Raw genomic sequence first — 14243 nt, 5'->3', positions numbered from 1 at the left:
TCTTACCACCTTCTTGATATTTATTTTCTATGTTCTTGCCAAAGTCCTCCCATGACTTTTGTTTAGCTCGTTTTACACAGTGTTTTGCTTTCTTACATGTGTCTCTGTATTCTCTAAGAGAAAAAGTTGACTTATTTGACAGAAACTTTTGATATGCTTTCTTCTTTTCCTTCACTGCCTCTTTAACTTCCTGTGTCCACCATGGAGTTGTGATTATTCTATCTTTGCAGACAACCTCAACACATCCCTCTTTGGCTGAATCAATCATGGTTTTCTTCAAGGCTTGCCAACGAATCTACAAGGTTTGATTCCTGTTCTCAAACTCTTTCATTTTTTCTGCAATAATCTTTGTGTATTTTAGTCTACAGGTCACATCTGAGAGCTGCTCAACTTTTATTCGCTTTAAAACTTTCTTACATGTCATTCTTTTCAATATGAAATTCAATTTTATCCTACTCAAGACTAAATAGTGATTGCTTCCAATTTCAAATCCTCTGTACACTCTGGCGACCTGCACCAGGGAGAAAACATCACTATCAACAATAACATAGTCAATGAGACTTTTCTTATTCCTTGCCACTTCTCTACATTTGAATTTGTGCACATTTTTATGTTGGAACATGGTGTTAGTAATAACCAGTCCATGTCCTGAGCAGAAATCCAACAGGTATTTGCCATTATTATTGGCTTTGTTCTTTTCTCCAAATTTTCCCCAAATATTTTTGTATGTGTGACAATCGTTTCCTATTCTGCTATTCAGATCCCCAACAAGAACCAACTTTTCCTTTTTCATTGTGTCAGTTGCTTTCTCTAAAGCCTCAAAAATTTCCTCCACTTCTACCTGAGAAGAACCTTCTGTGGGAACATAGGCACGAATAAGTCTCATTGTCGAGTTCTCCATTCTCATATTTGCCCACATCACTCTACTTGAAATTGCCTGCCATTCAAGAAGATTAGCTTCGTATTTAGTGTTGAATACTATGTTGAATACTACTCATTGTTTTCCTTGATTGTGATTGCCTGAATATAACATTTTGTATTTATTGCTCAGAAAGAGCTCACCGGTTTAGGTCTTTTTTGTTTCAGTCACACCTATTATGTCGATCTGGTACTTATCATCTAATTCCTCAGCTAGTTCCATTTCTTTGCCATTCAGGCTTCTTATGTTGATAGTACCAATCTTTAACTCTGATGATGTTGAGTTGGGGTAGAAACATTGAAAGCATCAACTGTATTCTGAATAGAGAATCTATAGAACAAGTAAAACATTTCAGCTACTTAGGCAGAATTTTTAGTGAAGATGGCAAATTAGATATAGAAATAGATAACAGAATTAGTAAAGCTGGTATGGTAGGAAGTCAACCAAATAAATTTATATTGAACAAGAGAAATTAGTCAAAACACTAAACTAGTTGTATATAGGACAGTGTTCAATCCAATTTTAACTTCAGAGATATGGGTTCGAAATAAAACTCTTCATCAAAGACTGGAGACCACAAATATAAGAAAGATTAAGGGAGTGAATTGGCATCAAATGGCTGTATCATATTAAAAATGATGATATTAGGAAAGAGCTTGATATTGTTAGCAATCAGGAATGTGTTAGCAGGGCTAATCCCAGGTGATATGGCCATTTAAACAGAATCGGTGAGGATAAGGTTAGTAAAACAAATGTTCTTTGCCAGAATGTCAGGAAAAAGACTCAGAGGAAGCCTAAGATCTAAATGGATTGATACAGTAAAAAGTGCCTTAGAAACCGGGCTGGTTGGCCAAGTGGATAGCATATCCGCTCTTCAGCCAAAAGGCTGCAGGTTCGACTATCCCACCATGGGCATGGATGTTTGTGATTATCTGTGGAAATACCAGTGGTGGTTGGCGGTAGATGGCGTTAGTGTAGTTACAGTCAGTTGGTGATTGAGTGGTGGAGATGGAGTTGTAGAGCAGATGCCCTTCCTCGATGAGTCCTTGGTCTCCCTGGAGGTGTCAAATAATAATAATAAGACAGAAATATAAGATCTGGTGATATTGCAGTCTTGATAGATAACAGATTAATTTGGAGGAAAATTGTTCATAGGAAGTTAGTAATGATGTAACTTTTTCAAATTGTACTATCATAATATCCTGTATAACCCTGAGGGCATATATCAGGAATTTGATGATGATGATTGCATCCATCTTATAAAATTGCAGAAATCACTGAAAGACTGGTTGTGCTCATGCAATTGATAAAATTACTATACGACTTGTATAGGAATGCAAAATACTTAAAGGATGCATTTAAAAGTCATCTCATTGACTGAAGACAAGTCAATGAGATGTCAGTTAACATCAAAGAACAACTAATTGATAAACTAAATATGAAAAAAAAAAAAAAAAAAAAAAAAAAAAAAAAATCTATTCAGACTGTTAAATCCACTGTTGATAACAAGGCCCTTCTAATGGTATACATTCATCATTTTGATGATGACTGTAAATTGAAAGGAGATGCGTTTGTAACTGATGTTACTTCAGTATCCATTTTTGTTGCAATAAAAACTTGGTTTGATGAAAACAAATACCACTGGAAAATTTGGAAATGTGTGGCCCTGATAGGTTGCCCCCATGATTGAAAGACAAAGGTTTTATAGCTCACCTAAACGATTATATCCTGAAATTCTTGCTATACACTGCACTATGCACAGATATCATCTGGATGCAAAAAAACATTAGTCCAATTCTTTATCAATCTCTTAGTATAGTTATTAACACCATCAATAAAATAAATTCACAAAGCAAATATAATTGCTTTTTCATAAAATTGTGTGCTAATAATGAAGAACAGTATATGAAACGTCTTGTATATAACACAGGAGTCACATGGCTTTCTAAACGAAAGTGTCTAAAAAAAAAAAATAATAAATAAAAATAAAAATAAAAAATGGAATGGAATGGTTGAATCATGTGGATCATTATCAACTAAACTTCTTTATCCAACAATATCATCTAAAATGGTCAAAGTACTTCTTTATGTTCCAACATCTCATATGGTTGAAAGCAATTAGTTCAGTGAATGAAATATTAACAAATAAAAGAAACAGAATTAAGATATGTCCAAGAGGAGATATTAGAATTAAACTTACTAACATCATACCCAAACTTTTAGCTAAGAAGCATCAGGCTCAGGAATCCCATTGAATAAAAAGAGTAAATATAAAGTATTATTTTCTTGTTTAAAATTTCATGGAAGAAGTTAAGGGAAAAAATTGTCTAAAAAAGCCCTTTGGTGGGTGATAATTTAAAAAACAAGGTTGAGAAACACTAGTGTAGGGGGAAAGTAGATGATGACTTAAGGGATCAGCTGATCTAGCTAGTTTTTGCAGCTTCTTTTTCCTTGATCCTAAAGTAGCTTGGGTTCAAGAGAGTAAAGAAATGCAATTTATTTATTTACACAGTGTGCCCATTAAGTAATGAGATTGATTTTTTACAGGACAGCCTTTTGAATAAAAGTAACAAATGTGTTTATAGTTTTAACTGTTAGAGTGTGCTGTAATCGGAGGTGCAACTTTCAGATCAGGTGATACAGCAGTTTTTATGTGGCAACTATTGAAGTAAGAGTGTGTGAGTGGAGCTGTGTGTTAGAAGCTGCATCATGGGCAAAGCTGTGATAAAATTTTACTGTAAATTATGGAAAACTGCTACAGAAGTGTACTATCATCATCATCATCATCAAATTCCTGCCATGTACCCTCAAGGGGTGTACAGGATATGACAGTACTACATGAAAAAATTACATCATTACTAACTTCCTATCTACAATTTTCCTCCAAATCAGTCTGTTACTTGTCAAGACTCCAACATTATCAGATCTTATATTTCTATCATCTAAGGCACTTTGTACTGTATCAATCCACCTATATCTTGGTCTTCCTCTGGGTCGTTTTCCTGCCAACCAGGCAGAGAACACTTGTTTTGCTAATCTTTCCTCTCCCATTCTATTTAAGTGACCATACCATCTGAGATTAGCTCTGCTAACGCATTCCTGGATGCTGACAATGTCAAGTTCTTTCCTAATATCCTCACTTTTAATATGATATTGCCATTGATGCCATCTGTTCACGCCTCTAATCTTTCTCAGGACTCTCATATCTGCGGTCTCTAGTCTTTGGTCAAGTGTTTTACTTCTGACCCAGCTCTCAGATCCATAAGTTAAAATTGGTTTGAACACAGTCTTGTATACAGCTAATTTAGTGTTCCGACTAATTTCTTTCTTATTCCATATGAATTTATTCAATTGACTTCCCACGATACCAGCTTTGCTGATTCTGTTGTCTATTTCTATATTTAGTTTACCATCTTCAGTAAAAATTGTGCCTAAATAGCTGAAATGTTTTACTTGTTCCACAGGTTCTCCATTCACAACACAGTTGACATTTTCAATGATTCTGCCTATTTTCATTGTCTTTGTCTTTTTATTGCTGACCTTCATACCATATATATTACAACAGCTATTCAATTTAGTCAGAGAATCTTGCAGACTTGTAGCGGATTTATTTAGAAGTATAACATCATCCGCATAAAGCAAAGAGCTGACATTAACATCTCCAATTTTGATATCAGGTTTAATACCACATTCCTTCATAATGTGATCCATATAGATAATGAATAACAGAGGGGATAATGTACATCCTTGTCTCACACCAGATTTAACATTAAACCATCTTCCTGTACTTCCTTCAATTCTAACTGCTGACTCACAACTCAAATAAAGACTAAGTATTGCTTGATATAATGCCCCATTGACACCATATAACTGCAGCGTATTGAATAGCTTCTCTCTTGGCACCTTGTCATATGCCTTTTCCAAATCGACAAAACTTAAATACAGATCTTTGTTATATTCCCATGCTTTCTCGACTATTTGTCGTAAAGTGAAGATCTGATCCTGACAGCCTCTATTTGGCCTGAATCCAGCTTGTTCTTCACCAAGCTTTTCTTCCACAATTCTTCTCAACCGTTTCTCAAGTATACTTGCATAGATCTTGCCAGGAACACTCAGTAGGGAAATACCTCTGTAATTCTCACATTCAGTTTTATTTCCCTTTTTATATATGGGTACTATGAGAGCTCTACTCCAATCATCGGGAATTCGTCCCTCTGTCCAGGCTTTCTGAACTATGCAGTGCAGCCACTGTAAGACTCTTATACCACCATACTTCAGCATTTCTGGTCGAATATCATCTACTCCTGCTGCCTTTCCACATTTCAAGCCTTTGATGGCTTTTTCTACTTCAAGTATGGATATGTATTCCTGACTGCATGCCTGGTCAGTGTTTTTTATCACTGTGCTGTCATCACTGCTTGTTTCATTTAGCAGTTTTTCAAAGTAATTACTCCATGCTTCAAGGATATCTTTTTCTCCTGTTTTCATTTCACCTTTATCATCTCTAATTCCTTTTACAGCACTCTTTCCTCCATTCCTAAGCTTCTTCAACAACCTCCAGAATATTTTGCCACCTTCTTGATATTTATTTTCTATATTCTTGCCAAAGTCCTCCCATGACTTTTGTTTAGCTAGTTTTATACAGTGTTTTGCTTTCTTACATTTGTCTCTGTATTCTCTAAGAGAACAAGCTGACTTATTTGACAGGAACTTTTTATATGCTTTCTTCTTTTCTTTCACTGCCTCTTTAACTTCCTGTGTCCACCAAGGAGCTCTGATTTTTTTATCCTTTCAGACAACCTCATCACATGCCTCTCTAGCAGAATCAATCAATGTTTCCTTCAGAGTTTGCCACTGAATCTCCAAGGTTTGATTCCTGTTCTCAAACTCTTTCATTTTTTCTTCAATAATCTTTGTGTATTTTAGTTTACAGTTTACATCTGAGAGCTGCTCAACTTTTATTCGCTTTAAAACTTTCTTACATGTTATTCTTTTCAACATGAAATTCAATTTTATCCTGCTCAAGACTAAATAGTGATCACTTCCAATTTCAAATCCTCTGTACACTCTGGTGTCCTGCACCAGGGAGAAAACATCACTATCAACAATAACATAGTCAATGAGACTTTTCTTATTCCTAGCCTCTTCTCTCCATGTGAATTTGTGCACATTTTTATGTTGGAACATGGTGTTAGTAATAACCAGTCCATGTCCTGAGCAGAAATCCAACAGATATTTGCCATTATTATTAGCTTTGCTCTTTTCTCCAAATTTTCCCAAAATATTTTTGTATGTCTCACAATCATTTCCTACTCTACTATTTAGATCCCCAACAAGGACCAACTTTTCCTTTTTCATTGTGTCAGTTGCTTTTTCTAAAGCCTCAAAAAATTCCTCCACTTCTACCTTAGTAGAACCTTCTGTGGGACCATAGGCACAAATAAGTCTCATTGTCCAGTTCCCCATTCTCATATTTGCCCACATTACTCTACTTGAGACTGACTGCCATTCAAGAAGATTAGCCTCGTATTTTGTGTTGAATACTATGGCTACTCCTTCTTTTCCTTGATTGTTATTGCCTGAATATAACATTTTGTATTTATTGCTCAGAAAGATCTCACCAGTTTTGGTCTTTTTTGTTTCAGTCACCCCTATTATGTCGATCTGGTACTTATCTAATTCCTCAGCTAGCTCCATTTCTTTGCCATTCAGGCTTCTTACGTTGATAGTACCGATCTTTAACTCTGGTGATGTTGAGTTGGGGTTTGTTTTCAGATTTGTTCCAGTAGCTGACTTTTCGCTGTTCGCCCTGGTTCCCTGGCGAAAACAACGGGGGCCTTGTTTAACCGGGCGACGCCCCAGCCGGCATGAAATTTTGTCATGTTGTACCATCATTTTTTATTTTGGTTTAACCAATAAGAATACAATTTGGTCGGCTAAATCCCAAATTGCCAGCCCATCCTCGTTCGTTCAGTATCAAAGTAGATACCCAACAGGGTGCACCACGAGAAGGTGAGGATTGGACATTAGGTCAGAAGCCCTGGTCGGTTCTCCGCATTCCTTTAAAGGCTATGTGGAGGTCTCCTCTCAGTTATACAGCTTTGACCCTTAAGCACCCCCAGAAGTGTACTAAGACCTATAAAAAGATTTACAGCAATGACTGTCTCAGCTGTGCACAGGTGTTTTGCTGGTTTTCACGCAGTGGACAGCCAGTTTCTGGATGGACAAATGAAAATGTGGTGAGAGCTAGGAAAATTGTTGCCCATGACAAGTGAACAACCACTAGGCTACTCGTTGTACAGCTTGGTGTCGGCAAGGAAAAACAGCCACATTAATCTTAAAAAAAGATTTGCAAAAGAAGAAGATTTAGTCGAGATTTGTGCCACACACGTTGACACAAAGAGAGGGAGAATACTGGGTTGCATTTTGTCAAAATTTCATCCATGCAGTTGATCAAGATCAAGATTGAGCAAGATGATGTGTTGCAAAGAAATGTCACCGGTGATGAAAGTTGATGTTTCACAGTTTGATCTGGAAACAAAACCGCATAGCATGAAATGGTGTGGATCATCTTCTCCACAGCAAAAGAAAGTCAGGTTGCAAAAATCACATGCCAAGACAATGGTCATTGTTTTTTTGATGCTGCTATAATTATCAGCTGTGAATTTGTTCCACAGTGAACAGTCAGTATTATTTATGAATAATGCAACGCTTGTATGCCCGCATGCAATGTGTCAGGAAAGAACTGTTCGACAAAAAGTGATTTCTGTTGTACAACAACATGCCTGAGTACTGCCTGTGAAGAAGTTTCTGGCTTTGAAGTTCATCTGTGTGATCGAACCTCCCTTCTCCCACTCTCCCCCATTTGGCTCATGCAGACTTTTTACCTCTTCCAAAAATAAAGTGTGCTTTGAGGGGGGGCATCCAGGCACTAAAAAAGATTCCCATTCAGGCCTTCGAACACTTGTAACAGATGTAAATGTTATGTGCAGTTGGAGGGAGATTACTTTGAATCTGCATAACTGACATTTCCAAATATAGTTCTTTGTTTTGATATAACAATTGGTGTCTCATTACTTAATGGGCACACTGTGTATTTTTACTAGGACTTTTTAGTGGATATAGAGAACCTAGAGAATCAGTGTAAATGACGAACCTTTGAGACACCAATTGTTATATCAAAACAAAGAACTATATTTGGAAATGTCAATTACGCAGATTCAAAATAATCTCCCTCCAACTCCACATAACATTTATATCTGTTACAAGTGTCCGAAGGCCTGAATGGGAACCTTCTTCAGTGTCTGGATGTCCTCAATGTCACTGAAATGTCCCCCCCCCCCGCCCTCACTCCTTTCAAAACACACAAGTGATATGGCATGTAGCTCAGAATTTAGCTGCTACATTCCTGTGGGAAGGGATTAGATATTATCCTGCCATATTATAAAATTATGATATGAAAAATGTAAACTCATCACTACCTATGAACCCATTAACCAAATTCATAACCTTTTACCTTCTCCAAAAGACAAACTCTCACCACTCATGCTATCTGGCGTTTATGCTGGATGCATACGTCTAGAAAGGAAATACCTTATGGCGATTCTTTTTCTAATGTGAACTTAATATGAGGGTCCATTGGATGCTCACATCTAGAAAGGATGTGCGAAAATAGATGGATCGGGCACATGCTTTTTACCGATCTCAACCAGCCTTGCTTCTGTACAATGTGCCTCCCTTCTGTAAAACAGCTACTAAACCTAGAACTTAATATGAGGATCCTTGTATTAAATTCACATTAGAAAAAGAACCATCAAAAGGTATTTCCTTTCTAGTTGCATGCATCCAGCATAAGCAGGATGGATCTATTTCCACTTGTCTATAAAAAGTCAACTTTCTCAGGTGATTATATCCACAATACATCAGCCCACCATTAATCTCAAAAATATGGCATCATAAAATCCCTAGTATCAACAGCACACAAGATTTGTTCTTCTGAAAAATCTACAAAACAAGATCTGGAAACTGTCAAAGAAACAGCCTTACTAAATGGCTATAATCCAAAAATAACTAAAAAATAATTAACTGCTTTCCTATACAGCAACCCAAACAAGAAGACCACAGGACTCCTATACATATATTAAAGGCATCTCTAACATGTGGAAAAAATTATGAAAAAAATGTAAACTCACTGCTATAAACCTATCAATCAAATTCATAACTGCTACCTTCTCCGAAAGACAAACTCTCACCACTCATGCTAGTAGTGGTGAGAGTTTGTCTTTTGGAGTTTAAGTACCATGTTTGTTCAACTTGCCTACTGTGGACATACAGGAAGATCTGCAAATAAAAATAAACATATCTCTGAACATCAAAACCACATTCGGCTTATCAAATCTCACAAACTTGGTCATGGAAATGAAAACACTAGCCACAGAATCCAGGTGGGAAAACACCAAGCTGCAGCATAGATCCATTTATAAACATGAACATTTATATAAAGAAAGTGCTAAAGCCCTACTTCATTGACCTAACCTCAAATGTAATGACCACCTAACTATTCTAAAAATGTGGGAAATTGTTATCCTCAACTTATTAAATAAATTTGCAATCTCTTATATTTTATTTTTAACTAATCTATTTTAATTTAGGTGGCTCCTGTGAATAAGTTACGTTAAACTTGTACTGCCACATTTTATCATAATCGCATGTTTTTTGTGCAAAATAAGTAGTAAATGGAAAACTAACAGAGGGTACTAAGGAACCGATTACTTCCGTACAACTTGTAAGTACTCACAGTCCATCAAATCAGTTATATTTTACAATTAAAAAACAGCTACATGAAAGCACTCACTATGCCTACTGTGCGAAGAAATGATGGCGCCAACAATGAAAGATTACCTCGAGTCCTGTCAGCATAGCGGCATTGATTGCCAACAAACCAAATGCCAATACGAAGTGCCACAACTGTGAAACTGAAGTTGCCGAAAGAAAAAATGGTATATTGTGCGATTTCTGTTACAACTGGCTACATACTTCCTGTGCGAAAATAGATGAATCGGTGCACATGCTTTTTACTGATCTCAACCAGCCTTACTTCTGTACAATGTGCCTCCCTTCTGTAAAACAGCTACTAAACCTAGGCAAATGAGTTGAAACCTCAAACACCTTAATACTATGATCGATACCTTCTCCTCCAAAATCCGAAAGTTGGAAACTAAGCTCAAGATACTCGACGACCCGTGCCCGATCATGTGCACCCGTGCCTGATAACGAACTTCGCAAACTAATCGCATCAACAATACATGAGTCACTCGAGGCTGAAAATAGGTCAATGCCATTATCCTGAACTTTCTGATGGAAAACGGTAAATCATTAAAAGAAGACGTCAGCAAACTAGCAGGAGAATGCAACTTTGATCCCAGAAATATCATCAAATGCCACCGTTTCAGACCCATAAACAAAAGAAAGAGAGAAAAAACTTTCCACGTCTCGTGAAAATGACCTGCGACACACTGACAAACACATCCAAATTTACAACGGCAATAAATAACAAGCTAAAGGACACTTGCCCCCAGTCGCGTGTGCATGCTTGACCTGATTTAACTTATGCCCAGAGAGAGAACAAAGACACCAGCTGGATGATAGACTACAAACAAACCAAATTAGTGCAAAAACCAAGCGACACCGCTAGTAGCCACCAAGGAGACCAGTATGCAGGAACTTCATAGGAAACGTGCAAGACCCTTGCGGTCAAATCCATGCCTCACAGAACCTTGCATATCCACTTCACCAACATCCGTGGCCTCAACTCCAACCTTAATCGTGTCCATTACCACCTGCAGTCCACCAAGCCCCACCTACTCTTTTTAACAGAAATTCAAATCTCACCTTCCCCCAGCACTATCCATCTCAACCTTCAACTATACACTATTTAACTCCTTTCGATCCAAGAGTGGCATCTGTCCATATATCCGCTCTGACATACCTTGCCAGAGAGCACCTAACCTAGAATCACCCAACTTTGACCTTCTTTGGCTGTAAATATTCCTCCTCTACTCAGTCAAATTCATCTGCTGTCTCTATCACTCTCCTAATACCCCTAACCACTCTGAGCTCTTTAATTTCCTCTCCTTAAAAGTTGATTTTCTCCAGTCCCACTCTCCTAACAGTGAAATCATCCTCATGGGTGATTTTAAAGTCCATAACACCAATTGGCTTTCCTCTTCCAGTTGTACAGATCCTTCAGGCAGAGATGCTGAAACATTTGCCATCACTAACAACCTTACACAAATTGTTCAAAAGCCGACCAGAATACCAGATAACCCAAACCACTCTCCAAATACCATAGATCTCTTCCTTACTAATGACTCCTCCAAAATATGCAGTGAATGTAGTGAGTTCCCTGGGTAATTCTGATCATAACCTAGTGCTCATCTCCTTCCCCATGCAACAATGCTTGCAAAGTCACTCCCACGCAAGAGTAGTTTGGCATTATAACAGTGCCAACTGGGACAGTCTCTGAGACTACTATGCTTCATTCCCATGGTTGGATTATTGTTTCCGGTCTTCCAGTTCAAAAATATGCACCGAATGTATCACCAAAGTAATCCTCACTGGCATGAAAACATACATTCCCACACTACTCTGAACTGCCGTCCCCTATCCAAACCTTGGTTCTCCAAAAGATGTTCCAAGGTTGTACAAATGAAAAATCAGGCATACCACAAACGGCACGAATCAAGAACCCCATCCTCCTTCAATGCCTATACTGAAGCCCGAAACAAATACAATAAAATTATCAATGCTTCTAAACAGAATTTGAACAGGCAAAAAATAGGAAGCTTGAAAGATGGTCAATGGCTTACTTCAACTGTCTTGACTCTCATATTACAAGAGTGAAAAAAAAAAAAGATTGTAAAATCATCCAGTGGGACTCCTTCCTCTCTGACAAAGAGTCAGGGGAGAGAGTAGGTCCCGCCCAGACTTGGAAAATTCAGTTAAAAAAGAATTTTTGATAACGAGAGAGAGTAGTTCTCTCTTCAGAACATGTACAGGCATTTCATCATTGTACCAAAAATCAAAGCTGTGCTGCATATGGTTTTAACATATTAAAGAAAATCTAATATTAAGTGCTTGCAGCCCAGCCTGGTTTTCCTTGATACCAATGTAGCTTGGGATCCAACAAGGCAAACATCTGAATAAAACCTCCAGATTTGATAAGACACTGGATCTGAGAGCATTCCATGTGAGTATTATACTTCACTTCTTGATGCCTGTAGCAAACTTAACGAGTCGATTTAAATATTGTACCTTTGACAGCATTTAATCTTTATATGATGCAAGATCTGGGGATACAATAGCTCAGCAATAGAACTACTATATTCCAATGGTGATTTCACAAGATATTATGCTGTCTAAGAAGATAGCTACAGATCCCAATAGATCCTCTTGCTTCTAATGCAGCAGGGATTATTGTTTATCCTAATCTTAGCTCTGGGGCAGATGAAATACTGACAGCAAAAATGAACGCAAACAGTTTGAGAGTATCCCCCCCCCCCCCCCCCAAGAGTCTCTCATACTGCAGAAATGACAAATGGTGATAAAGTCATTCACGTAAAAGGTACTGCTTAAGGTATGAGGAGGCTAATCAGTTATCACCTAAAATGGGCATTAAAGAGAGCGACATAACACAGAGCCTTGTGGGATCACTCCTCTTAGAGGATGGATTAAGAGAGATTGAATTGCACTGACAACTTAAAAACTTTGGATAGATAGAAAATGTATGATGAAAAAAGGAAGTTCACTCTCTAAAAAGAAAGTTGTACAGTCTTTAAGTACACCAAATTCAGAGATTTCATTCATGATGTTACACTTGAAGAGGTCTCCAAAATGAGTGATGAAACTGGGCATGAAATAAACAGGTGGTGATAAAATACCAGTTGTTGTTGGGAATCAGGTCATGGAAAATTAATTGTGTTGGACTATCATGATGGCTAGTTTACTCTATTTAGAGACAATATCAGAAAAAGTATAAAATACTTGTTATAGTACTCTTTTATGGAATAAAAATTAACAGCATCAACTTTGTAATGTAAATTATCTGTACGTTGTATATATGTACAATAAATTAAACTTAACAAACTACTGCAAACTGCATTTTACAAACCTATATACTCCAACAGCCTCTTTGGCACTTGTTTTTAAATGACGGAAGCGCATAGGCATTGGAAGGTCCATACTTGTTGCCCTTCGGGAAGACTTGTGCATCATTTCCTCTTCATCCTGAGTTGGCTCATAAAATGGTCTTTTCCGATGTTCAGATGCCAAAAAGTTAAACATATCATACTCTTTTCTTCTAAGAAAAGACTCAGTGCGAGCACATCCTGATGGATTTTCGGGAAGCTAACAATAATGAAATATAATTCATTACAGATTAACAAAATTCAAATTATACATTTTCTTTTTAGTTGTTGCAACTAATTATATTATACAATGACATAACACAAATCAAACTTATTAATAATGTCAAATATTTTTATGATACTAAATAACAATGAATCCTTTGTGGGGCCTAAATATCATCCCCCGACAAAGGAAGTGATCTTATCCTGGCTGTTTCTCTTTTTTTCATTCCCAATCACTCATTTACTACAATATATCTTTAGTATGGCGCAATCTATGATGTGCGACTGATCAAATTTAGGAACTTCAGGTCAGAGTGTTAGATCTGATTATAGTGTCAGAGGGAGTTACATTAAAGACTGTTCTGCCTGGGAATGGTGACAGTGATCATGCTGTACTAACCTGGGAAGTGGCTATGCATATGAATGTTCCATTCAGAAAAAGTTACATGCTGAACAAAGCAGGAACTTATGACAAGCTGAAGAGCACACTAGGTTCTGTCCCCACGATATCACTTCATAGATGTGAAGAATATCAGCAGTGCATGGAATGTATCCGATATGTCTTGAGTTTGAAGAATAAATAGAGCAGGAGTAAAATAGATGTGCAATCTTATTAAGCAAGAGATTCCTAAGAAAAATACGATGTAAAAGGAATACCATATGCATAAGGATGATGTCAGTTAGGAAAATTATAAGTTGTAGCCCAGAAGAGTTTCACGTACTGTATTGAAAACAAAGTTTGAGTTTGAAAAGAATTGGCTCTGAAAGTAAAAGAAAGAAAGCATAAATGTGAAAGAATAACTCTACTGAATGTAGGTGGTATGATAGGCAGGTGATAAATGCAGAATAGATTTCTAAATCAATGCTTATTTTGTTAAGTATCAATGGGGGGTGGGGGGGGGGGGGGGTGGGGGGGG

General features: G+C 37.3%; 1 protein-coding gene across 1 annotated transcript in view; it reads right to left on the bottom strand.

Moving 5' to 3' along the window:
• The window catches only part of LOC150093938 (histone-lysine N-methyltransferase 2A-like), a 294597-nt gene that overhangs the window by 85221 nt on the left and 195133 nt on the right, over positions 1 to 14243 (bottom strand). The window contains exon 14 of the mRNA XM_090412869.1: positions 13089 to 13324. Within this exon, the coding sequence (XP_090268995.1) occupies positions 13089 to 13324 (236 nt within the window). The remainder of the gene's footprint in view (positions 1 to 13088; positions 13325 to 14243) is intronic.

This window comes from Typopeltis vanoorti, chromosome 23 (assembly GCF_054136105.1).
Source record: "Typopeltis vanoorti isolate ZY-2024b chromosome 23, IOZ_Tvanoo_1.0, whole genome shotgun sequence".
Classification (NCBI taxonomy): Eukaryota; Metazoa; Arthropoda; class Arachnida; order Uropygi; family Thelyphonidae; genus Typopeltis; species Typopeltis vanoorti.
This window is presented reverse-complemented; position numbering and strand designations above follow the sequence as displayed.